Consider the following 26,099-nt stretch of genomic DNA (forward strand, 5'->3'; position numbering starts at 1 on the left):
TAGTTTAGGACAAGGAGGTATTCTATTTCTATTGGATATCATGTTTATTCTCATGTTATTTATCTTTCTACATCGTCTTAGTTTGTGATTTTTCATTAGTGAGAGTTAGTCGGACTCTGCTCGTGTTACTTTATTTCTGAGGGTATAGTGGGTTTTTTGATGGTCTGCTCTCTGACCTGTCTGGCTGATTTGCGAGGTACTCCGGCTGCGTCTAGATGGTAGGATGGCCACAACACGTTGGCTCAGGCTCGAGCGCCGCTTCTTGATCCCGCTCCCGAGGCTCCCCAGCGCGGTGTCTGATTGGCTGCCATCGGCGTGGTCCATGCCGTAGATCTCACCACTCACACTGGTGCTCTTCATCATGTGGCCGCCCGTTGCACGAATGGCCCGGCTGATCGTTGTGATTTATACAAACAAGCACATGAAGTCATTCAAAATCAAACTTTCAGATGACTTAATAACCCCATGACTGAAAGGGAAACACTCAGTGAGAATGACCTGTGTGTGTTTGCGTGCGCGTGTGTGAGCGTGTACCTGAAGCGTCCCCGGGGTCTCTCTGACTGGATGGACATGTAGCTGGTGCTACTGATGCGAGAGGCACTGCTGGTTCGAGAGATGGCTGACACGTCGCTGACATCACTGTCTGAGGACTTATGGGAAACGTTTTCACTGCTCCTCCTCTGATCCTTGTAGAGCTGCAGGGAACACACATCACAACAATCCATCAGTTATTATCAATCCACCAATATTTTTATGCTGGACTAATCAGTATTTTAACTCCGACAACAGCCTTTTAGCATCTCTCAGGGCAAGTGTACTGTCTCACTGCTCCTTATGACAGTCAGGGTCAACACCACGTTGAGGTTCCCACACATATGAATATTATCTCATTGCTCTCCTTAACCTGGTTTCAGAAGCAGCACACAGTGAGGCGCTCTGCTACATCCAAGAGGTGGTCCGCTGTTCAAATTAAAGCATAATCTTGGAATAAAAGCAGATTATGCTTTAATTTGAACGGCGGACCATCTCTTTTCTGAACTGTTTAAACTCTGATCCACTGGACTCTGTCCTTTGATGATGCTACAAATCCAACCAAATGCCGATTGAGCACAATAAGAGAGAGAGAGAGAGAGAGAGAGAGAGAGAGAGAGAGAGAGAGAGAGAGAGAGAGAGAGAGAGAGAGAGAGAGAGAGAGAGTGCCTTGCTGTAATTTCCTTATTGCGAAAAAGTTAAATTTAGGCTTTAGGCTTTTTTTTTGCTTAAAGTTTTAAGCCCAGCACACGCTCATGGGTGTCTTAACTTCACTTTTGACCAGTTTGAATCTTTGATAAAAGAACATCCAGTCATCGAACAACCAAACTGATAAAGTTATGTCTCCACCATAACAGGTAAAACGTGATGAATATTCATGATGGCAGGAAATGTGAAGTTGCTAATATCTGTCCTCTTTGTGCTGGTTGCAGGGCCCTGGTGTTGAGCATGCTGACTCACCATCACAGCTCATTTGTTTGAACCTGGGATTTCCCTGCAATGCCAAATCAAATATTTTGTTGAGAGAGAAGGTCTGTGGTAAATGGTAATGGTTTTGTATTTATATAGTGCTTTTCTAGTCTTGATGACCACTCAAAGCGCTTTACAGTACAGTTTTACATTCACCCATTCACACACACATTTATACAGTGCATCTATTCACAGCACTTTGTTATTCTATGGGGGGCCATTCAGGGTAAGGCATTTTTCCCAAGGACACTTCGGCATGCAGATGGGTCAGACTGGGGATCGAACTGCCGACTTTCAGGTTGGAGGACGACCACTCTACCCCTCAGCCACAGCCGCCGGGGGACACTGGTGTGTAGGTATTAGTTTATTGGGATAATACTGTGTCCTGGTGTTTAAGGCTAGATGCTTCAGTGAGGGCTGTTCAATAACTTACATACAAATTGTAACATATATGTAAATTAATAAGGTTGTGATTGCAATAGAGTGGTAGAGTTCCCTTCATCACATGATAAAAATGTTATTCAAAAACTGTTTCCACTCTAAAATAACACTCTTAATGTTAAGATCAAACACATATTTAAATGTGTTCAAAGGTTGTTTTTAACTATTTAGATTTGATTAAAAAACTATGAAAGAATATATATGAAATATATAAATCACGTCTTGTCTTGCGTGTTATAACTTCCTACACCTCTTCTTCCATATCAAAGCATTAGCTGCCACTTTTAGCCGTTTGAGTCGGTTTGAACTGATGATCTATCCCCTCAGATTTAATTCATTTCACATTCAGTCAGATGGAGGACAGTGTAATGCATCACAAAGACAGCACTGCCACAAGGTATATTGAAAAGTTCTGCTGATGGCATGTAGACATGTGTGAAAGTCAGGACATCACCATTAAACTGTCAGCTTTCTGTAAATTAGGGATTGGACGACAAGCCAGTATGGATTATACACTTCTGTATTCGAGGTGTTGCAGTAGGTGCTTTCTTGAGTGACTGCCCAGTTGGAACCCATTCATTTTTCTGAGTGGTCTTCACCAATATTGTAATGTGATTTATTACTTCCTTGCGCAGTCCATGCAATTTGCTGCGATGCACCTCAGCAGCATTACGGCTCATCCTTTCGGGGTAGAACGCTCTGCTCTGCTGATGAGTTTGTTTTAAGGGGAACTGTCTGGGCAAAATGACATCAGAAAAAGAAAATGAAAAGTTTCAGCCCACCTCCCGTTTGTTCTTGAGCGTTCTGTCCAGGTCCTGTTGGCTGGAGGTGGAAGCAGCTGACACCCGGTTGGAATGAACCCTCTTCTGGAGCTGACGAACACGCTCCTCTGCTACCAGGGCTGCGCACACACACACACACACACACACACACACACACACACACACACACACACACACACACATCCACATCCAAAAACAAGATACTCCCATCACATGATTTCACCAGCCTGAATCATAAATGGCTGAAACATTCCTGTTATGAAAGTCTTTTTGTTTGGGCACAAAAAGAGTCCACTAGTGCCCTCTGATTGGTTACCCTCTTTCTTCCTTTAACACAGGCAAACACTGACAAGTTACAGAACGATGGAAAATATAACCAATAACTTTCCTCTAGCCTGTTCGCAGCCCACTAAATAGGATTTCTGAAGCTGCAATATGTTGTTTGTTTTTGCTTATGTGTAGTCAAAAGACATGGCCATTCGAGTTGGACATAAAGAAGAAGAGGCAAAAAAAACACTGAAAATGTCTGATGACTCTGTATCTGTCCCTGTCAGTCAGCACCTGTGATGTCTTTATGGGTTCCAAGTTACTTTGCCTCTAGTCAAGGATTTGGTGTCTTACTCACTAGATCATCATGGGGGAAACTGATTTTATTATTTATCCGTCTCCAGACTTGTTCGAGCAGGACTCAGTAAGTCAGACACACCCTGTACATGCCCGTACCTTGTTCTGCAGTGTTGCTCTTGGGGGGAAGCTGTGGGAGCTGCCTCACTCTGCGGGCTGAGGAGGACGTCACTGAGGAGGAAAGAGACGCACCACCTTGGAGGTGGCCCCTAACGAATAATAATATGACAGAGAAGCAGACGGAGAATAACACAAAAAAAAGGGGGAGGGAGAAAAGAGGGTTGAAGAGGAGTGAGAAGAAGAAAGAAAAAAACAGGGAAAAAAAAGAATGGGAAGAAAAAAGGAGAGAAAATTATATTAAGGTCAACATGTCTGTCGTCCAGGGGGTGTACTCCTGCACCGCTGGTTTCACAAGTTCATCAGTGGGAACATTTCATATTTTTACCCTCAGAGAAATAACATAAAAAGTTGCATAAGAAGCATCAGTCATGGAAATGAAAGAACAGCAGCGTTTTTTGGGTGAACAGTCAGTGGAAACAACATATTCACAAAGTGAAGCAGAGTGAAAGCTTTAGGGTTTCAAAGTTGGGGACCCTGTTGCCAGAAAGAGCCGCAAATCAAGTTTAAAACAGTGAAGAACACAGAAGAGGTGAAAGCCTTTAAAGCACCAATCCAACAAGTTCCACACACATTCAATCCATTCTGATCCATTCTCAAACAAGACCTGGGAACAGGGGTTATTCATAAATCCTTCACTTTCTGTTTAACTCAGAATAAACATATAATTAGTCGGTGTGGTTCCAATTAGAGCAGCTGCATGTTCCTCTATATTTTATACATTAATATTAAACTATGGCATTGGTATTTTTGTGGTAAGTTTGAAATGTTTCCCATTGCATAGGCTGTTGACTCCATTATACTCACAAAAGGCAAGAGAATAAACTGGAGCAAATCAATGAATTATGTTAATTATGCATAATTATTTTTACACGTGTTTTACAAATAACCCCGTAAATGTTTTTCCAGATATTGACGGACACGATTTGAGACAGACCAATATACGAAATGGGAAATCAACACCAAATAGTTAACACATACATCCGCTCATTAAACTGATAAACAATGACAAGTGTCCACGCAACACTTTCACTGTACAGTAAATATACAAACACAGGAAAGCAGCAGCATCAGAGGCTCTGTTGTGGTAAAGTCAGGTCACAGAGGGACTCTCGTATACAAACTGAAGGAGGTACTATAGGAGGGAGAGAGCACAATCCAAATGACAGGGGATCTCCCTGTTTGTGGGTTACAATGGTTAGGGCCCTCATTCAAGGAGAAGCTCCTTACCAAGGGAATGAAGTGGGCCCTTCTTTCCTCTGGGGCCCCTTAATATGGAAGTGGGCTTAATTCTGGTACACATACACACATGTGCAGTCACGTGAGTTTCATACAAACCCAGAGCCAAGCAACGCAATGTGTGAGCAGCAGCATGCAAGAAGAAGAGAAGGACGGACAATGGGGTGGAGGAAGATTGGACGAGAGGAAAAAACAAAAATCTAAATAGATGTATAATTAAAAAGCATTATAAACTATTTTAAGCCCATATTATAGAACATGTTTGGAAAAACTGTTGTATAACATATAGTATTCAGGGTTCTTCCTGGCTTAAAAATATGTGGGTGTAGTGCCAAGTTCTGCCTGACAAGAATAGCATTGGACCTCGCGGGACCGCACACAGCTACAGCAGAAAGATACTACCAGACGCTCACAATTTACTGTTTAACCCCTTAAATATGTTATTTGTGTTTTTGGCTGTCATACAGGTACTAAATTAAGTGGAGATTGTTATTTTCAATATAGCATTTACAGTAGATATAAAATTAAAGTATGAGGCAAATTAGCGACATTAGGCATAATGGGACATAACCTTAATTTAACAAATTTTCCAGTCTCTTGTATGTAGATTGATGATGCTTTTGATTGAAATTGAATAACAACATATTTTTCTGTACAATCATTGCTGTTCCATCATCACAGTATTTAAAATACAGCTTAATACCTCAAAATAACTTTCCTGCACAGTACCAAGGGGCTAGTATGTATTTTCCACTTAGAACACTAGATAGCGGCAGAGTGCTTCCAATACCTTCCTTGGTATGTGTAGTATTTGCACCATCAGGCACAATCGTCACCTCGGCGGCATTAAGACCGGAATGGGGTTTGAGGCAAATTCGCGACATCCGTCTACAAGGGGTTAAAAACTATATAACCTTGTTTGTTGGTGTTTATTAATAATGATTAATGATCCAATGCCTATTGTTCATTACTGTTTCTCCATTGCCGTAGAGATGATTATGTCTGGTAGCGTCTTTCTGAGACGGAGGCGGCCGCTCTATGCAGGAAAAACCCTGGTATTTTAGGATAAAAGTTGACACCACATAAGAATTTCTATACGCTTACATAGAGCACATGGGGCTCTTGAAAAAACATATTGGGACGTCTGCTCCATATCCATCTATATAAGGTACAGCAGGGGTTCTCAAACCTTTTCTGACCAGGGCACACCAAGGGGCAAGCCTCTAGGCATACCTGTATTCCTATTCATACAATGTAGTCCCTTTAACCCATGTTATCACTCATATCAATCTTTAAACATTAATTCTAACTCAAAATGTCAAATAAAAACTATATAAATCATTGAATATTATTAACAAAATAATTCATTAATATTTTGTATAAATTACATGAGAGCAGAAACAATTAATTTAAACCAGAACGGTAAAAATGGGTAATTGAACTGTTTTCTTTAGTTCTTCCTCCTTCTGTTAGTGGATGCTAGCTTCAGCTCCCCTCTACACATTTATGTGAATGTGACCATGAAGTGCCAGAGGAGATATCTGACAAATGTTACAACAAAGATGAAATTTGTCATCGCTGTCATCTACACCGATGACCATAATTTGAGTGCATATATTAAGCTGAGCACTAAAGGTCCATAAACCTATTTAAAACCAATACTACTGATTTATATAGTTAATGTTTTGGTTTCAGTTATAAGACGAGGGCATAAGATAATGGCAGGAACATATTCATTGAGTCTCAGTGACCTCCTACCATTTGACATGTGCTGAGCCTGCAGTACATGTCTTACCTGCCACTGCCAGAGAGCTTCCTGCCATGAGTCTGACATTCAGGTGTTTCCAGGGTCCGAGGCTGTCTGGAGGATGGTGGATGGGCATAGGGAGCAATATAAAACAGAAAAAAGATGGATGGATGGAGAGGATGATAGATGATAAATCATTTAGTGTTAGAAGTATCTGGGGTTGTGGGGGGTGGCATTGGATTTATAAGTTTATAATCTGTAAAACAGGAAATATGCTGTGATGCATCACATCATGTTGTTATGAATAAGAAGGGTCACATAACCGTGCCTCATCTGTAAGCAAGCCTATGTGTGTGTGTGATGGTCTGTGTGTGTATGTGTGTGTTTGTGTGAGCACAGACGTGCAAATTGAGTATGTGTGTACCTCTTCATTGTACTGAGCTGAATTAAAGTCTCTTGAGCAGGAAGTAGCATCCATATTCTCCATTCATGTTCATGAAATTGACAAAGATAATATGTGCATCACCACACACACACACACACACACAAACACACACACACACACACACACACACACACACACACACACACACACACACACACACACACACACACACACATAGAAGTGGAGTACTAAGCCTTGATAAAAGACGAGCACACAGACGCTGCAGATGCAGATTCCCTGAACAAAAAGAAAATGTGGACAGACTGCAGGAAGCGAACGCAGCAAAGCAAGATTTCACATCACAACCAGAATAAACTACCATGAGTTCACAAGAGCACAAACCGAGCACTATAACCATGAAGGAAGGAGGAAGAAAAGCAACAAGACTACAACAATCACCACAACCAAAACCTGTTGCTAAAGCTCTTGGCATCAAACTATAGACCAGAAAAACAGCAACCACAAAGTAAAAGCCACACAAACAAACCTTTTCACAATGTGAGTGACACATAATGAAACAAAGGAGAACTTGTCTGTGTCTGTGGAAGAACTATGTGATTTTTAATATGACAAGTTCTACCTTGTAAATTACACACACTCTCACTGCGTCCAGCTCAACACGGAGCTCAACTGTGCCACAGATAGCTCATGATTCTATCTTGTATTTGTTAAACTAAAGTGAAACCTCGCAGTGCAAACCCAACCACTATTGGATTCAAGAAAATTATGATTTCAGTTATGAGCAAGGTCAAAGCAAACGAAAATAGGAAATCATTTTGGGAGAAATACCTGTGAGGTTTCTTGCTGAGAGCTAGAGAGGATTGATATCAATCATACCTGTATATCAAATGTGAATATACAGCCAAGACACATTAGCATAGCCTAGCATGAAGACTGGAAATAGGAATAAACAGCTAACCTGGCTTTGTTTCAGGGAACAAAATGAGCCGACTAGCATCTCGAAAACTCATTCATTAACATGTTATAGTGTTTGAAAATCTACCTTTGTTCAGAGCCAGGATAGAATTTATATCTTGTTTCCAATTTTCATGCCAAACTAAGCCAACAGTCTCCCGACAGTCACCAAACACTTTATTTAGAACAGTAGTCCCTCTCTTTGCTCAAACGGTTCTTTGCACCATTGATTCCACTGGATGGCGGAAACTTTGTGGTACTGCTCCATGTTGACATGCCTGCATCCAATAATTTCATATCACTGATGTGTCAGCTGCACAGTCCAACTGCCAATCTGCGGATCTACCACATCCCAAAGGCACTTGGATTCACATTTTGGGCTCATTTTCTGGTTTTGATGGGGCGGAAGACGAGGTTTGGAAAAGGCAATCAGACACTAGTGAATCTTGATGCAGGAGGTTGCTGTTTTGTTTCAGTAACATACAATTTCAATTATTTCTTCTAAATACTTACCCTTCCTGTTTGATAATCTCAGGAAGTATGAATAATATATTCTTGTCCTAATATTTATGGTCCTAATTTTGATGACCCTGCCTTTTTTTTTTTTTACAATTGACTACCTGATCTGAACTCTATTAACTTAATTATAGGGAGAGACTATAATTGTTATCCAGATCGCACTTTGATCGCCTTTCTTCATGCCCTCTGCCGTCTATTAATTCAGAGGTCATAGAATAATTTGATCAAATCCTTTAACTTAGTGGATATATGGAGAATACAGGACCCAACTGTGGAAGAATATTTTTCTCATTTGTGAATAAAACTAATATCTGATTGTTTTATTATTCACTCTAAACTTATTTCAAATCTATTACAAACTTAATATCAGGGAATCCTAATTTCTGATCACATTCCTCTTACTTTAATGGTCTTTACCCAAAACTTTTTATTCTTGGCAATTTAATCCTTTAATACTGCAATCAATGCGCATGTGTGGTTCCCATTGATGAAGATGTTTTCTGAGTTTACTGTCCTACATTATTGCCTTATTGGCTAATGGCCTGATTAAGTGAGTTACATGTGTTCCATATAAAGTGCTTGGTGACTGCATTCATCTGACAGACATGAGGGAGGTGTGATCATTCAAGCAAGTTTTTCATGTTTCTTTGACGGCACTTAAAAATGAGAAAACCTGCCACATTTCTTCTGAACAAAATGTGGTAAAATGTGCCTTTTTTACGATACAAGATAAAGTCACACACTGCACTTTAGTCAAGGTAGAGAGAGTTGGAAAAGTTGCAAACGCACAACCAGCTATTCACAAAAATGTCAGAACTCTGTAAAGAAATTAGTGTTTGCCGCGAAAAAAAAGGTAGAGCTTGACATATGCCTGAGCCCCAAAGGACCCAACTGAACCAAGAGGATCTCAATCAGGTATCAGAGAATGGGTTTTCATTCATTACAGATAATTGCAAAAAAAAAAAAAAAAAATACCTCGGATATATTGGTGATATATCACAGTATTAAAACATCTTTCTTGTTTTGCTATAGTTTAACTTTAGGACTTTAAAGGTTTAAGGGCACGAGTCAAGCTCTAGGAGGAAGCGGCCGAGGGTCCACAAAGGATACCTGTCATCTTCTGGGGAAGCGTGTTGAATAAGAATCCTGGGACTTGCCGGACGTCTTCGGGGCAGGGAGCGGGACAAAGATTTTCTATGTGTACACATACAAAATATATCACCCATATGACCAAATCACCAAGCCTTTCAATAATCTGAAAACCGTGCTATCCCATATTATTACACATGCACATAGTGAAAAGCTACCCAAGTCTCTTTGTGCAATGCCATGGCTACAAGAACGTTTTCACCATTTGGGGGCAGTGAAACAAGCTGTAAACACAACACTGACAAATAACCATGTACTATAGTTGTCAGGACAAACTTGCTAGCAAACATTTTACCATTTACACAACAGAGGCAATATCTGGCTATCTAATAAAAACTCTCAACAGTGTTCTGGCAGTCAAGTCGTGGAAGATTTGTTGCCAGAACAGAACTCAAAAAGTAAAGCTCCATATAACTTCCAGGAGGAAAACAACCCCTGAACACACCAGACAGACTGTGGATTGAATAATCACTGCGACCTGCAGCTTGTGGTTTTGACAGAGGCAAGAAAAAGTAGGAGTATTAGTAGGTTGTTTTTTAATTGGTCATAAAATGGTTTCTGATTTGCGGCTCAGTCACCAGTATAAAAGAGTCAAGTGTGTCAGTTATTAACACATAAGCAAGTACAATATTGTGTGTCTTAATATCACTTGCATTACTTAATATAATATTTTGGTCCCAATTGGATGATATCATTGAGGAAAAATCTCTGAATTCATTTATTTTATTCTTTCAAAGTGAGAGTGATCTGATGTGTCTATGAGACTCCTTTCTTAAGTGTTTGCCTGCTGGGTGTTTAAACTCATATAAAAAGCACATATATTGTGAAGAAAAAGGGGAAAAAGTTGACATTTCATTTGCCAAAGGAGCATTACGTTGGACTGAAAATCTAAATAAGAAATGCAGAGTAAGGTTTCCTGACTGCCCTTTTCAAGTTTCGTTTTGGCAAATGCTGAACAAAACTTTGTAAAACGTGACATTGTCATAAGGCAAAATGTTACATCATAATAGTGATGGACTGCAGCTCAATTATATCGGAAAATGCCACATGCACTAGTAGCTACAGCTACGGTTTATACTCGTTTATGGTTTATAATAATAATGCTACTAATAAAAAACAAAACACCATTGCTGCTTTGCTGTGTTCATTGTGCCCTCTAATAATGTCAATAATCCTCAATTGTTTTTATCGGCAGTATGAAAGTGTATAGTAAAAAAGTCTTTGGCACATCTCTAGTTTCTAAAATGTCAATGACAAAAATATGTCATTGTATACTCAACGTTTCATTGAATTTTTCAATTTTGAAAAATCCTTGAGAATAGCAGCAAAGCACAGGATCTGCTCGGTGAAACAGCAGATTGAAAAGAGCGGGTACAGCAGGGGTGTGGGTACTACAAAGACCAGGAAAGGTTGAGAGCAGGGAAATTAGCGACTACAGGAGGGGTGCTTGGTACAGAGGCTGGTACCTTTCAGTCTCTGGTGAGGGGGCATGATTGTCTGGAGTCAGACAGTTGGCACTAGCACTTCTAACTCTGTCCAGAGTAGGCTGAAGATCACTAGAGGCACCACAGCACAACATGCCATCCAATGGAGGAAGAGGAGGAGAGGAAGAGGAGACAGGAGGAGAGGACAGAAACAAACAGAAAGAGAAACGATGAACAAACAGAAATAAAATCATTTGAAAACAAAATCCAGTTAGATTCCCCAAATCATAATCCTATAGACCATGCCCACCATGACTGGCGTAAGAATGAGAGTGTTGAGATGGAGAACGATAAAATAATGTGTTTTTTTGATTGTCATGGTAAAAGATGGAATGGACTTTCCCCCCCAACCTGGAAAATGTAAACACATATATCTTTTTATCCATAAAAACCTGTGTGCATGTGTATGCATGTCTTACCTAACTGTCACCTCATCTGTGAACATTACAACTCGCTGTGTGACGGAATGGTGTGTAGCCCCGACTATTTGCGGTCCCCTGTGAGAGCTCATCTTTCGGCATGCAGGCAGCGTGGAACTAGTCACAAGACGAAAATTTTCAAAAACAGCATGCATTTGCAAATGAAAGGTAGGAAAGGAAAGAAAGCTCCAAACTAATCTGCAAAGCTGTGTTTCTGTGGAAAATTGGAGAAATCCAATCCAAGTCATTGTTTCTCATTTGGTTGAGAAAAGTGTTTCAAATAAAGAGCTTTTTGGATTGTCCAACAAAATCCAACGTCTAACTGCCACGGACACTTCACACATAACAATTGAGCAGGTGCGTAGAGGTGTGAAAGTCACCAGGGTTTGAACTACTGTTTTAAGAGTTTTTGCTCTTCTCTTGAGGAAAAGAACTGTATGATTCTTTGTAATAAGACTACAAACAAAAGACAGATTTGTTGGAGAACAATCAGAGGAGAGATGCAGCCAGAGGAAGGCTACATTCCCCTCAACTTTAAGTAAAGCCAAGTTTCAAAGAAAGAGCTATTTCAGGACTCATAGTTATGTCCTGCTGTTGAAGCTTTGCTTTTATGGCATAAAGCTAAATAAATATTACACTGTTGAGAAAGCTAATGATAGAAACTGCAGCTTAAAGGGATTAACATTTACTTTCTGGTTCAGTTTTGGCATTGTGTTTAGTTTAAAACTGCATCATCAGCATTCTGAACTGACTATAGTTCGGATTTTGTCGCTCTGACTGGATTGTTCCCCGAAGCATAGCCACCAGGGTACATTTGTGTTGCGTTAATAGTTATGTGCAATGCCAAACTGATGAAAACTGCTTGCCATAACGTCAACCCAACAGCAGAGGTTATCCTTTTACTTTTATCCTAGCCTCTGTTTCATTGGTTTCAGTAACTCTATTTCTCATTCAACATATCTTTCATTAATCTTTTAGAAACTCTGTAATCTCTAACACTCAGTCCTCTCTGTCCTTTTTAAATTATTATTACTATTATAAGTGTGAGTTAGCTGCAAATCTTTGACTTGCTAATGGCCAGAGAGATTTAGCCAGCTAACATCTAGGGCTGTTGGGAAATGGACTTTGTTGGAGGTAATTAAACACATATTGAATAAATGATGTTTTTCAAAGAACTGCTGTAGTTATCTAAACACGTGAAGTGAGCCACTCAACAAAATGGTGAAAACAGGCTCTGCTCGAAGGTTGTAGTAGCAAAGTTACAGAGGTCAATGTGATTTTGGTGGTTTAGCCTTTTTTTTGTAGATCTGGAACAGAACCCAGAAGGTCAGGTGTCATTTGACTAGTATATATGATTGTCACATTATCGAGAATAGAACTTTGTTTTAGCTTCAGTGACACTGAGGATATCTTTTTATGAACCAGTGAGTTGGATTTCGTGGACTCTAGCAGCAAGGGTGCAGATGGCAATCAAATTAACCTTCACTCCTCCATTTCTATAGGACAATATGGTCGGTGTTTGGTTTGTTCTTAATGGACTTCTGTAGAAACATGGCAGAGCAACATGGACCAGAATCCTATGTAGACACTATGGGTCAGCCAACAAAACACAATGCCTCTTAGTTTCAGCTGACTATACACTGATGAAAATATAATCAATAATTCTTCTAATAGATCCCTCTAATTCCTACACACTGGAGCTTTGCAGAAAAAACTGAACTGGAAATAAAGAACGGGGAAAACACGTTGACGCACACTGAACCCATATCTGCAGACTTACCTGTTTGTGCGTTTGTTGATGCCGTTGAACAAAAGTGGCATCTTAGGGGGCAGTGTGTTATTGTGCTTAGTAGATCTCCTGATGTAAGCATGCATGCAGCAAACAGAAGTAAATGGGAGGAAGAGGTGGAAGAGGACAAAAAACAAGTGTGTGGAAGTGTTCTACACAGAAAAACCTTCTACAGGGCAAAATAAGTTAACCAGTGATTTTATACACTATTCAATATGTCCTTTAGCTTATTTGAAGGTACTGTAGGTTAAGTTGGTTCAAAGAGATGAAAATAGTTGACAGAAACGCTTCAACGTTTCTTCAAAACTTGGTTCCTTGAAAAAATCACTGGCTAAGCTTTTGTGTTTTTGCAGTGTAAGCGAGTAGAACCACAGCACTGCATGACAAGCATAAAAGCACCAGAAGCCACCTATCATCCCAACGAAAACGAACTAATTGTGTTTCTGTCCCTCAACCATTTCAAACCTGAATTGCAGATTATTCCTAGTTGATTTCTACTAGAGTGCCAGAGTGAATGTTTATGGATATGTCCACGACACGACAAGTATTTTTCCTCTGTCCTGTGCTGTCCTCTTGTGGATCTGAGGCAATACTACAACTGACATCTACACTAATTTACGTAAAATGCATCTCTTTACTTCCCCAATCTTTAATTTTCACACACCCCACTTTACTTATATTGTTTTTATAGCTTAACTGAATCAAAACTTACAATAAATCTGTTGGGGGTGTGAAACAGACCCTGACAAACACAAAATCCTTTCAAAGGTCATAATTTAACCTCTGCTTTAGTATGTTTTGTGTTGGCCTCACCCTGTTATGTTCTGTAAATGATTTAAATTACACAGAATTTACTTTTACTACACTTGTGATCAATTTAAATTGATTTGCATAGAGAGATAATCTTGATTAAAAACAAACAATTAAAACTAAAAGGAATCCAGCTCCCAAATCCAGAGTCAGAATGTGAATAACATTTCATGATTAGCTAGTTTACCTGATGTGGAGGCACTCAGCACTTTTGCCTCGCATTGAGTGGTGGATCATGAAGATCTCACTGGCGTTACCATGGGGATGGATGACAAATGAGGAAATTAACAACAGTCAAAAAACCCGTAGAGCAGAGGGGTTGAATAGGAATGAGGAGCTGTAGTTGATTGCCATATACACACACACACACACACACACACACACACATAAGATGCCGCAGATTTTGCTGAAATGTCACAGGTTATTCTGACCAAAGCCTTTAGTCTAAACTCTGCTCTAAAGTCACTTTCACAATCAATGATCACCTGCTACAATTTTTTTTTAATTGTATTAAATAAAGGGCAGAAAAGAAGTCAGCGTAAAATGATAGAATTTAACCTGAGTGACAGATAACATTTTAGTTAAACTCCCGATAAGGATTCCCATTTAAAGATAAAAACGAAATCTCTGTACAGTAAACACACTGTCGGACAAAAGTCTTTTGTCTCATTCCCACTGTGCACATAAACAAGCGTAGCACACAAAAAAAGCAGTAAGGGAAGAAACACTGGAATTAACTCTGATGACATTAAATCTAATTCCTGTAAACATATCACACAGAGACACACACCTGTCGTCCAGGTACTCCTCCTCCTGGTGGCGACCTCTGGCAGCGTCATAGTAGCGAGTTGGAGAACGAGAACAACGGGAGTGAGGAAGCTCATCATCCAAACTCCTGGAGGGGGGGATGATACAATGGAAGGAGGGAAGGAGGGAAGGAAGGAAGGAAGGAAGGAAGGAAGGAAGGAAGGAAGGTTGTCAGATAAGTGGTCAGGCGGTATTTCAGCTGACTCTTGGCAGGGATCATTTGGCTCAGCCAGTGAAAGCAGAGCTGGCAGGACTATGTGTTCTACATCAGACACACATTTCATTAGTAGATGGACTGTTCCCTGCCTTCCAAAAAAACTCCCATTCCTCCTCTCTCGATCTGTAAAGTAGCTTTTACCTCTCAGAAGTGACCAGTGCCTTCTCACAGGGCTAATATTGTTCTGCTTTCAGAATGTCCGCAGATTAGGGTCTGGACTTTGCCTTTCAGACATGAACAATGCAGTAGGAGGTTCTCCGCTCAGATGCGTTCACGACAATACTGAAATCTCTGGAGCGTTGGGGGGATATGTGGCTCAGCAGGCAGAAGCAGGATGTAGCGTATTAATGCTGCTGTGGTGATCATGTGTTTTTTTAAAGCACATTGACACCAGCGTCTGCTCTTATCATGAAAGCTCTCTTGAAATGGTTGTATTATCCAGAGTTTTACCAGAGGTTTGGCTGAATATACTTTGGATAAAGTGCCTGTCTGAATGCAGCATTAGACATCAGGCCATGCAACTCACCTCCAAGACTAATGGTTCATGATCTTAACCAGCCTTATCTCAATGCTTAAACACAACTGTGTCACTGGAGTAGCTTTGAAGTAAAAAACTCCAAAGCAGTGTATTATTTCTTATTTTGGCTAAAACATGACAATGACAGGTAAAATTACACAGTTACTTTCAAGATCCTCGAATTGATAAAGGGCTCATGTTGCATCATTGAAATAAATTTTCAATAGATTACATTTCATTAGGCCTACACTTCTATCCAAAGCGATTTGCAATAACCATGAGGGTTCAAACCAAGAACAATCAGAATCAAGAAAGTACAATTTTCTTCAAGAAATCTTGTCACGCCTCACCTCTGGGTGGGAACGTTGGGCGGCCGTGACCGGATCCGCCCCTGCTCCTCACGGTGCGGGGAGACCGAGCGGGATCGTAAGTGATGGCTGGGCGTCCTCTGCTGCTCGGGCACCTCCAGAGTAGACGTAGGCTCCCGTTGCCTCTCCCTGCCACGCCCATCTGCTGCTTAGTGAGAATGGTCATGCATGTGAAAATAAACATAAATATACATACAGTCATACTTTAATATATCCCTGCACTCATCAACGTTTAATTAATTATCGTGTCAAATATAGAGAGCATGACAATTTACAGAGTAATTTTGTTTAATCAAGGCAAATGGAAGATATTTGTTTTACAAGAATATGAATTATTATATATATGTATATTATACCTAGACATTTAATCAGAAAGTATAAGAAGTCCAATAGTTAAGGTGGTACTGTATATGCAGTATGCTGCACCACATAGCTCAAACTATTTTTTTGTCAAGTCCCAAGTTGAGTTTATTGGCATCAAAATAATCTACGTGCCCCCTGAGATCTTTGGGTACAAAGTTTCCTCTGGGCTTTGAATTTTCTGTACCGTGTGAAACTACTACTCTCAACACTGAAAGGAGATGTGGAAAAACTTCCATGATTCCTGACATGGGGAACATTCTTCCAGCTGAAAAAAATATCTGCAACATAGTTTTTTCTGTCCAAACTCTAATCATCTACTACATTCACTGGCTGAGCTAAAAGCTCATTCTAGTAGCCTCCTACCTCGTACTGTACGTTTAGACGCACGCTATTCTTCTAGCTTGCTAATGTATTGCATGATATACATTTGAAACCATGCAAGTACCCTCAAATAGACTAAACATTTAGCCTAGTATGCATCTTATCTCATCCCTGTGTGCTGTATTTTTACAACGTAGTTTAAAAAGAAAAGTTTTTCTGTTTTTGGTGGTGTGGTGGAACTGTCTGTGAAGATAAAAATATAAATAGAGAGACTGATCAGCCTTGAAGAGGTCTGTGGGACTGTGGGGCTTTGTTGTGATGCCAAGGTCTCTGGCTTCATTTCCAAGAGAACAGCACCTCAAAGCTCAGGGTGGGCCATTAGCTGTACTTTATACAGTGCTACAAAGGGGTTGCATTCATTCTTACCATGCATGTGAATTAAAACTAGAGGTCGTTTGAAGTGATGCACTGTGTTTTCCATCCCCCTGTTTCTCCTTTTAACTTGAGCACTCATTAACAATCAACACAGATACACCCTGGGCTTCGACCGATACAGCTGATATACTAATTGAGCACGGTGAGTGGGTATTCACTATATTTGAGTACGACCAATTAGATGTTATAAAATAATTTCAAAGGTTTAAAGCCTTTAGTGTTTCAGATTAATTCTTAATGTTAGAGTATAATGAAATCCAATAAACTTCTGTTGTCCCATTCGGAAATATATAGATTTCAGTTGGATATAAAAAAAGTCACTCCGATTCTTATAATACCCTTCAACAGATATGGAACTTTTTTTCCCTCACATTCTTTTATGGCATGTGACCAATAGGATGATTACATCAGATTAAATCATATTATCGTAAGAGTTTATCATCAGAGAAATATGTAATCTGACACAAGGTAGACTTTTACCATGTATAGTCGTTGACTAATACACATACAAACACACACACACACACACACACAAAGAAAGTTGAAAGCTTCAACATGCATGCTAGTGCTTCTCATGCTACAGCTTTAACTTTTAGTTGGCAATGGGTTAGGGAACTCAAATCTTCACACTGTATTTTAATTGAGATACTTTTTTTTTTAATTCTGACTGAAACATGGGTCCTGCTTGGTCTCCCTCCCATGCCAACATGTTGTCTACTAACATGACAGTGTTTCCCATACACTGATTTATTTGTGGAAACATGTCAGGGTTGATTTGCATTTCAGGTCAGATTCAAGAGCATATAGAGAACACACAGTAGTCAGATTCGTTTCACTTGAATAATAAATACAACTTTGTTCCAAATAAAGATGTTGTCAGATGGTCTGACTTTTTGTCAAAAATAAAAAAAAAGGCTGCTTCATGAAGGGAACACATTTTGATAAAAATCTAAATTCCATTAAAAAAGTCTGACTTAAATTTTGATGTTAATTAATAAAAACAATTATTCAATCAAAGGAACCCCCCTGAACAGCACCACAGATAAAAGTACAAGCTTTGGGTCACACTGCATGTAACACTGGAAACAGTCCCCACCCACCTTTAGATACTACTGCTGTACCCTCATCAAATTCAGGCTCTGTTACACGATGAGAACCTACACAGTCACAGTCACAGACACACACACACACACACACACACACACACACACACACACACACACACACACACACACACACACACACACACACACACACACACAAACACACACACACACAGACAGACAGACAGACAGACAGACAGACAGACGCACACACACACACACACACACACACACATCCACACACACAAGGATATATACACCGCACACACATATACGCATGCATGCATCCAGGCAAAAATGCAGTATTAGGGGAAGAAGGAGGGAAACAGACATTTACATTGACATACATGTTAATTGATAGGTCACCATACACAACCTCTCTCTGTTAAACAGTTACTGGGGCATTCACACTCATACACAGAGGACATGAAAGAGTTAGTAGATAAACCTATAAAGTGCATTCACAGACAGACACACACAGAGACTTACGCTGCAGCTTCTTGCCAGGGGGCTCTGTGTGTCGTCGGGGCAGGAACGGGGAGGCTCTGGGCAGCGGTATGGATGAGACATCATGGGTTTGGAGTGGAAACCAGTGAGGCTTGTCGTCCAGTAAGGCCGTCTCCAGCTCTATTAGGATCTGTTCAAGTCAGAATCCACATAGTGAATATGTACACATGTGAATATCCACAGACTGTACAACACCTGTTCACCTGCTCTTCCATTATTATCCAATCAGCCAATCACGTGGCAGCAGTGCAGTGCAGAAAATCATGCAAGTACAGGATGATCCTGGAGACTCTCACTGTGTGGCGAAGTTGAAGTCAGATTGTTTAGTTTTTCTGAAACTGCTGATCTCCAGAGATTTTTATAAAAATGTGTTGCTGAAGTTTTTCTGGTCAACAGCAGAGACCACATCAGGTTCTAGGCTTCTGTCAGCCAAGAAGCGAACATGTGAGGCTGCAGTGACACAGACTCACCAACACTGGAAAGTTGAAGACTGAAAAACGTAGCGTGGTCTGATAACTGTGGATTTCTGCTGAAGCTGCAGATGTAGATTCACAATCGGGAGTCACCAGCATGAATTACATGGGGACAACCTGCCTTGTCCAAACTTCCAGGCTGATCGTAGAGGTGTGATGGTGTTAGGAATTTTTTCTTGATACACTTCTGGCCCATTCTCACCAGTTCAGGTTTATAGCCACAGTTTACCACCCTCTAATGGGTTACTTGCAGCAGGATAATACTCCATGCCACAAAACGAAGGTCATCTCAAACTGGAAATCAGTAGTTTCAGAAATACCCAACATGCATCACAGTCTGCACCGACAATCATCTGACGATCTAAGTCCCTGAGATCTCATTCTACATTAAATCACATCAACTGAAGCTCCTGACCTGTGTCTGCATGTGATTATACATTGCACATAGCTGCCACATAATTCTCCGACAGAAAAGTTGTATAAATATGCAGGTGTACACGTGTTCCGAAGTCAAGCGCTCTGTGAGTCTATGTTCCTTTTCTCTTAAAGTTGCAGTGTGTTGAATTTAGTGACATAAAGTCACGTCACCCTCGCGTTAAAATTTTTTAAGAGAACCTGTGCTAGCCTTCAGTTTTCATAAAAACTCAAAGGGTGTTAAGTTTGTCCAGTCTGATGTACTACAAGAAACATGGTGACTTCCATAGAGAGGACCCACCCTGATGTAAATATAAAGTATTTCAATATTAAGAGCCAATTCTAGGGTAAACAATAATTTAGATCATTTAGATAAAATACACTCGTGAACACATGACTAGTATTATTTTATATTAAGTATCTCTCAATAGATCCCTTTCACCTAAATCTTACACACTGGACCTTTAAGTCTGAGAGAAATAGTTCCATGACGATTGACCCTGTGAACGCCCACTATCGCTAGTTTATGCAACTAAGATACACTGAGGAAACTATGTGTGATATAATAAATTAACATGGGAATTTATTTATTGTCCAGTGCTGGTTACCTTACATACACTTGTAGCATAAATGGTGGGTATGTGAGATGTTTCGCTCACTTGGTGCAACTTTAACTGTGATCTGCCTAGCGACTGCAGCATTATTCTACCTCTTGTACAATACATCCAACAGCAACATTTATATGGAATAGTATCTCTAAAATATGATAGAGCATAAGCTAACAAGCTATTTATAGATTAATTGGTGCACAAACCAGCAAAGAAGAGGGACCTTTATAGTGTGTGTGTGTGTGTGTGTGTGTGTGTGTGTGTGTGTGTGTGTGTGTGTGGTACCTCTCCCATAAAGGTGCTGTCTTCCTCTGGAGACCTGGGTTGGTCCCACACGGTCAGCTCCAGCATGTGGTTGCGGAAATCCCTGCGATGGACATGAGTGTAGACGAACGTCTGGTTCCACTTGGGCTCACACGTCTTCTTCACTGCTCTTGTCCTTCGTTTGCTCTTGTCACTGTGTCACATAATGCACATATACTCAGCCAATCGCCTTCCATAGCCTCCCTTTTGTTGTTTGTCCTGTGGCTAAATGAAATACCTTCCCAGAGGCCAAATCACAGGTCTCCACACATCTAAATATACTCCACTGATGTATGACTTATGGCTGTTTGAATGCATTTACTGGTGACATCTAGCTGAGATCACAGTTAAAATAGACTGTTTGTGCCTAGAGAAGTGCTGTAACCTGCAGTTCTGAAAAAGGCCACTAGATGCTGCCTTGAACTAAACCCTGAAGGTAGTTTCCCTGTTGTGGGGGGAAACCTTTCACTGACAATCAGTGTCATAATACATGTGGGGGACTCCATTGCTAAACTAACTCATTGTGTATTTCTAGATAAGTCTTTTTAGATTTATCCAGAAGTTATGGCTCCATTCAATTAACAAACATGTCAGTGAACAACAAAGCCGGGGTTCCGAAATCTTTTGGTGATTTGATAAATAGTTATTATTCTGTGTAGAATAGACTGGAGATTTATTTTTCAAAAGTAGTCTATGATTATTCATCTTAATCGTAATCCTCTGAAGTACCTGCGGTCAGGGAGGAAGTACATTTTGATGTAGGGGCTCCGGGGCCGCCCGTCAGGGCGAAGTGGAAGCTCTACAGCCTGCAGCACGTTGACTATTAGCTGGTGACCGACTTTATCATACCACAGCTTCACCTGAGTGGAAAAAACATGAATCACATCTGATGCTGCGTCTTTTTTAAACACGTCGACATCCTGACACATCTGATCATGTGCAGACTCACTGAGAGTTGCCCTGGCATTAACTGTGGATTGTCCTTGAGCATCCCGGGACTGGAGGGAGATAGTACATGTAACGACGGTCTCTCCATCTTCTGTGACTCAAAAGAACTGGAACCTGCTATGAACAAGAGATGACAATAAAATAGTGTGAGAAAAGGAGTTAGTGGTTAGGTCCTCTGGTCCAAGTGTGAAATAGTATGTTCATGTTTATGTAATATCCAGCATTAAGAGCTCCCTTGGTTAGAAAATGTCACATAAAAAAAGAGCATAGCTAACCTGTCAGGAGGATAAATGACCAAGATCCTGTTCTACTTTGAGTCCAATAGGCTTCTGTTTATAAGTACTGAGGACACATATACTTTACCTTACAGAACAAGGTGTATGATCAAATGTCAAACTGATTTATGCTGAAACCTATTTTGCTTACTTACTTTTCACTGATGTGAAAGATTGGTTAACTTCCTGTTAAATTGTGTCAGAGTACTGCGCATGTAACTGGGTGTAACTGGAATAGACAGCAGCGTCCCAGAGAATTTGTGGCATTCACCTATTTTCCAATGCTTAGAACAAAATTCCTGAGTCAGGCTGGATTAAAATGAATGAATATGAATGAAATATGACTGAAAAATTATGAAAATATAATCATATTCAGTTTACCACCATGTCTTGCAAATGCACTGAGGGATTTTTTTCATCATTCGTTCCCAGCATCTTCTACATTTCCGTCCGTCAGGAAAATTCTCTCACTTCGACAGCTGCCTTTAAACAATATTACAGGCTTCAGTAGGTTACACTGCCTTTGACAGTGTAACCTACTGAAGCCTGTAATATTCTCTACTGAAGTCTAATATTACATATTACTCATTGCCTTCTTTGCTATAGAATAACAGTTTTTACAATCTAACGTCATGTAGACTTAACCATTGTGTCTTTATTTCTGTCACTATGTGGCAAAAATCTTCTTTCTACTTTTGTATTTACATTTTTGTTAATGAACATTAAATGAAGCACAACAGCATTATGTGGCAAATTTGCAATCAAACAATATTTTTTTTAATCTCTACATGAGGTACCATGTAAATGAAGACACCGTTACCAAGAATAAGTCTAGAAGCATCTATGCTTTCACTCTTTATGCTGAGCTGCGTTATTACAGTTCTAATCTTGATATAAAGACAATAGAGTGGTATCATTCTCCTTCAGAATGGAAGCCAGAATGAATTATCCAGAAAGATCAAATTAAAGTACTTATCAAGCCTCTTCCATTGTGTATGTTCTTTAAATATTTTTATATATCAAATGTGTGAATTATATTTCTGATTAAGTGTAAAAGTGAATAAAAGGTCCATATATAAAGTTAACTGTATATCTAAAACAGATATATAGCTTAAGTAATATAGGCAACACCCAATAGGAGATACCTACTAGATTCTAACGGAGGGTGGGACGTGTCGGGGATTCTTGGGATATCACTGAAAAAGAAGCAGCAAAAAAAACGTGTCAGTCATTTTCATACTGAAATCCGACTGGATTAAATCAACATGGAAGTGTTCTTGATGCACAGGCTCACATGCATATTAATGTAGTAGCAGTTTACTGGAAGAAAGTAGCACTGGAATTCAAAGTAGTTTGAGACTAAAATGTTCTGTGGAACCAAAGGGAAGACGTGAGTAGAGGAAAGCTCTTCTCCTGACTGCAGTGTTTCCCAAACTCATTCAGGCCAATCATCATCTGAAGTAGTACTGGACGAGCAGTATTGCTCGGACTGAAGCTCAGGTCTGTCCACACCACGATTAAAGATCCCATTGGAAACACAGGTGTTCACCGTACCAGCTTTGAAAGCATGGTCATGATGATGCATACTATTTCGCTTTCTTCTGTGCTTAAGATACATTAAGTACAGAGCTGGAGTTGGGACCTGGTTAGCCTAGCTTAGCATCAGTACTGAAAGCAGCTAGGCTAATTGCCTCACAGCTCCACCTCTGCACTCTTTCAAATCTCTGTGGTTCAACTTCCAAGCATTAAACTGAGTGTTTCATGGAACTTACAGGCAGCCTCGGAGCCCATTCCAAAAGAAAGAAAATTGAAAGCACGTAAATGAAATAAAATAAATATTGCTTGCTTTAGGAATCCACGTTTTCCAACTTTCAAACCAAAGGATTAAGGATAGAGCAGAAAAGAGCATTTTTATTAAACACTACTACATTTGACTTTGGGATCCTCAGACTTTACCAGGAGTAAAAAAGAAGAATCCCAGCACTAAGATGCTTGCAAAAGCAAAGCTATACATAGATGGACATTTCCCATTGGCCATTTTGCATCAGTTCAAGTAAACTTTCAGGTTAATTTCATTGGAGATGACAGATTTGAGCTCTTTTCACAAAAGCCAATATTTGCATCAATTGGGATCCTAACTGAATATAATTCAGCTCAGTTCACTAAGAGATGCAAAAGGGCACCAGAAAAAACAAAACTGTTTTCAAATGTGTGAGAGGAATAAAGGGACTTAATAAAATTGGCAAATTACTTACTGATATGTTCTACACACCCTTCGCGAGTGTTAGGAGAGAAATTAATACATTCAACTTTTTGTCATCAACAAGCACATGAGCTTAAATCTTAAGAGAAGGTGCAATACCTTAAACTATGAAGAGTACTTTACTGTGAAATACAGAATATCTTACATTAACCCATGACAATGAGCTCATCTTAATAATGTAAAATGTGTAATATAAGATTGAATGGTAACGCATTAATCCTGTCTGTGTTACCTAATCATCTAAGAACTTTCTTAGATTGTTTTTTTTTCAAGACAGAGTTATGTGATTTGTTACTTATTATGGGGGGATAGTGAAAAGAAATAGTACAAATTTTTTTTACTACATTTTGTTATTAATTTCTATAAATACCTCAGGTTCTTCAGTCAGTGCAGCTGGTAAACTGAACATGTGAAAATGTGAAATGTGTGTACAGGAGACAATTTAAAAGACCTGTGATCTCCCAGAAAAACGGATTACATTGTTATGGAAGCCCCCCCCACCTCTCAAAACTTGGGCCCAACCTAACAAGTCAAACTTATTAAAGTTGACCAAGCATTTACTCTGAGATGCCTCCAAAGTAAACAAAATGTGAAAGAAGTCGTCAGTGTGGCTGCACTTTGTTAAAGCAGTTTCCACATCACAGCTCAACAACCAACATGTCACTTCGCCTAACATGAGAAAGCGACTTGTCTGCATTAAGGTACACCATCAACTTTGTGTTTAACACCTCAGGATTAGACAGTGAATGAGTCAGAAATTACATATTTAATCAGTTTGGGGCAATAATTACATAAACATGATTAAATATGCTGTAAATACTAGCTTTGTGTGATTTCATATGGAAATATCACTTCCTTCAAATGAATACATCTACTCAAATCAACACACCTTAATAAACTAGTAAACACCACATCCATGAGACATTCAATCAAAACATTGTGAAAGTGAATTTTCCCTGATATACTAGGATAATTGTATAACAAGTTACTCAGCCTCAGATGGAGAAACACGTTTTTGATTTAAAAGTAATTATCATAATGTAAAAGTATATGTTAATCTATACTGCACTCACAAATGTGATCAGGGCCATCTCGACATCCTCCAAATATCTGACACAGCCACTTCTTGCCTTTCGTGTTTTACAGATGGTTTTATTTGGTCGATAATAATTCACCTCATAACATCCTACAAATAAACGCAAGTGCTTTTTTAAAGGGGACGTATGAAACTAAATGGAAAAAGCCTGGCAGCTCCAGGCAGCAGGTAATGGTTGAGTGTTTTTTATATTTTGAATGCAGTCACAAAGTTGCAGTCAGAATACAAATAAATGTCCCTGTCTTCCATCTTATCTGATGTCGGCCATTCTGAGTCAGAGCTACAGTCAGCACTGATGCTTTAAGTAAGAGTTAAATTCAATGCAACACACAGACTGGAGACTGACTCATTAAAATAATGGGTTTCATTCTCGATAAATATTATTGCTACTGCATTTGGTGTGTTTTATTCCTGACTTACCCAATAGGCCTGGATACCACCAGCTCCACTTGAGGCTCGGCTTGAGACTCGAGGATGATGTTGTAAACTTCCTTCATAGTCGCTCCTGGTAACAGTTTCCCGTTCCACTGCAAAACCTCATCCCCTGAAGTCAGGCACACATGTTCAAGGGCAATTGTTATGCTTTTAAATGCACAGCATGTCTGGCATGAGGCGTTCAATAACAAATACAAAGTTTTGTTTAAAAAAAAAGGGCTTTGTATTTTCAAAGAAATTCTGACCATTGATTTCAGCAAATGTTATTCAGACAGGACTACATAGAACATTGGTGGGGACTATTTTCAAATGCTTTTTAATACAAACGTTTTCCTCTCAGATTGGGTGAGCATGACAGTTTATGTTGGACTGAATCAAAATAAGACAGTGTGGTTTTGATAGTTTAAAAAAGTTATTAGTTTTAAGTAGGGATGCACCGATATATCGGCCGAACATCGGTAGCGGCCGATATTCGCCTCGTTTACTGATATCGGCTTATCGGTAATAAACTTGACTTTCACCGATATCATTGGCCGATGTTCATATTTGTGGTAAAACCGCTGGGCACGTGCCGCGGCTGGGGGAGCAGTCGCTCCATCGCCCTCCTCTCCGCGCCGCCGGAGGCTCAGTGTGCCGCACCGGGAGGTCCTCATCCGGTGGCACCTC

At 39.9% G+C, this 26,099-nt stretch overlaps 1 protein-coding gene across 3 annotated transcripts in view; it reads right to left on the reverse strand.

Moving 5' to 3' along the window:
* Window positions 1-26,099, reverse strand: part of LOC128453780 (regulating synaptic membrane exocytosis protein 1) — a 90,166-nt gene that overhangs the window by 7,602 nt on the left and 56,465 nt on the right. Inside the window, exons 10-29 of one of the 3 annotated variants that reach the window (XM_053436864.1) lie at window positions 25,419-25,542; window positions 23,895-23,912; window positions 22,789-22,835; window positions 21,366-21,481; window positions 21,146-21,276; window positions 20,399-20,570; window positions 18,601-18,748; window positions 15,872-16,037; window positions 14,771-14,875; window positions 14,168-14,227; window positions 13,162-13,239; window positions 11,382-11,498; window positions 10,945-11,034; window positions 9,440-9,523; window positions 6,875-6,931; window positions 6,499-6,564; window positions 3,447-3,556; window positions 2,724-2,842; window positions 535-695; window positions 177-391 (exon numbers count right to left, since the gene is read on the reverse strand). In XM_053436864.1, coding sequence (XP_053292839.1) covers window positions 177-391; window positions 535-695; window positions 2,724-2,842; window positions 3,447-3,556; window positions 6,499-6,564; window positions 6,875-6,931; window positions 9,440-9,523; window positions 10,945-11,034; window positions 11,382-11,498; window positions 13,162-13,239; window positions 14,168-14,227; window positions 14,771-14,875; window positions 15,872-16,037; window positions 18,601-18,748; window positions 20,399-20,570; window positions 21,146-21,276; window positions 21,366-21,481; window positions 22,789-22,835; window positions 23,895-23,912; window positions 25,419-25,542 — 2,184 coding nt within the window. Of the gene's footprint in view, window positions 1-176; window positions 392-534; window positions 709-2,715; window positions 2,843-3,446; window positions 3,557-6,498; window positions 6,565-6,874; window positions 6,941-9,439; window positions 9,524-10,944; window positions 11,035-11,381; window positions 11,499-13,161; window positions 13,240-14,167; window positions 14,228-14,770; window positions 14,876-15,871; window positions 16,038-18,108; window positions 18,166-18,600; window positions 18,749-20,398; window positions 20,571-21,145; window positions 21,277-21,341; window positions 21,482-22,770; window positions 22,836-23,894; window positions 23,913-25,418; window positions 25,543-26,099 lie in introns of all 3 variants that reach the window. The other 2 variants (XM_053436865.1, XM_053436866.1) reach the window with 2 other exon arrangements.

This window comes from Pleuronectes platessa, chromosome 12, assembly GCF_947347685.1.
Source record: "Pleuronectes platessa chromosome 12, fPlePla1.1, whole genome shotgun sequence".
Classification (NCBI taxonomy): domain Eukaryota; kingdom Metazoa; phylum Chordata; class Actinopteri; order Pleuronectiformes; family Pleuronectidae; genus Pleuronectes; species Pleuronectes platessa.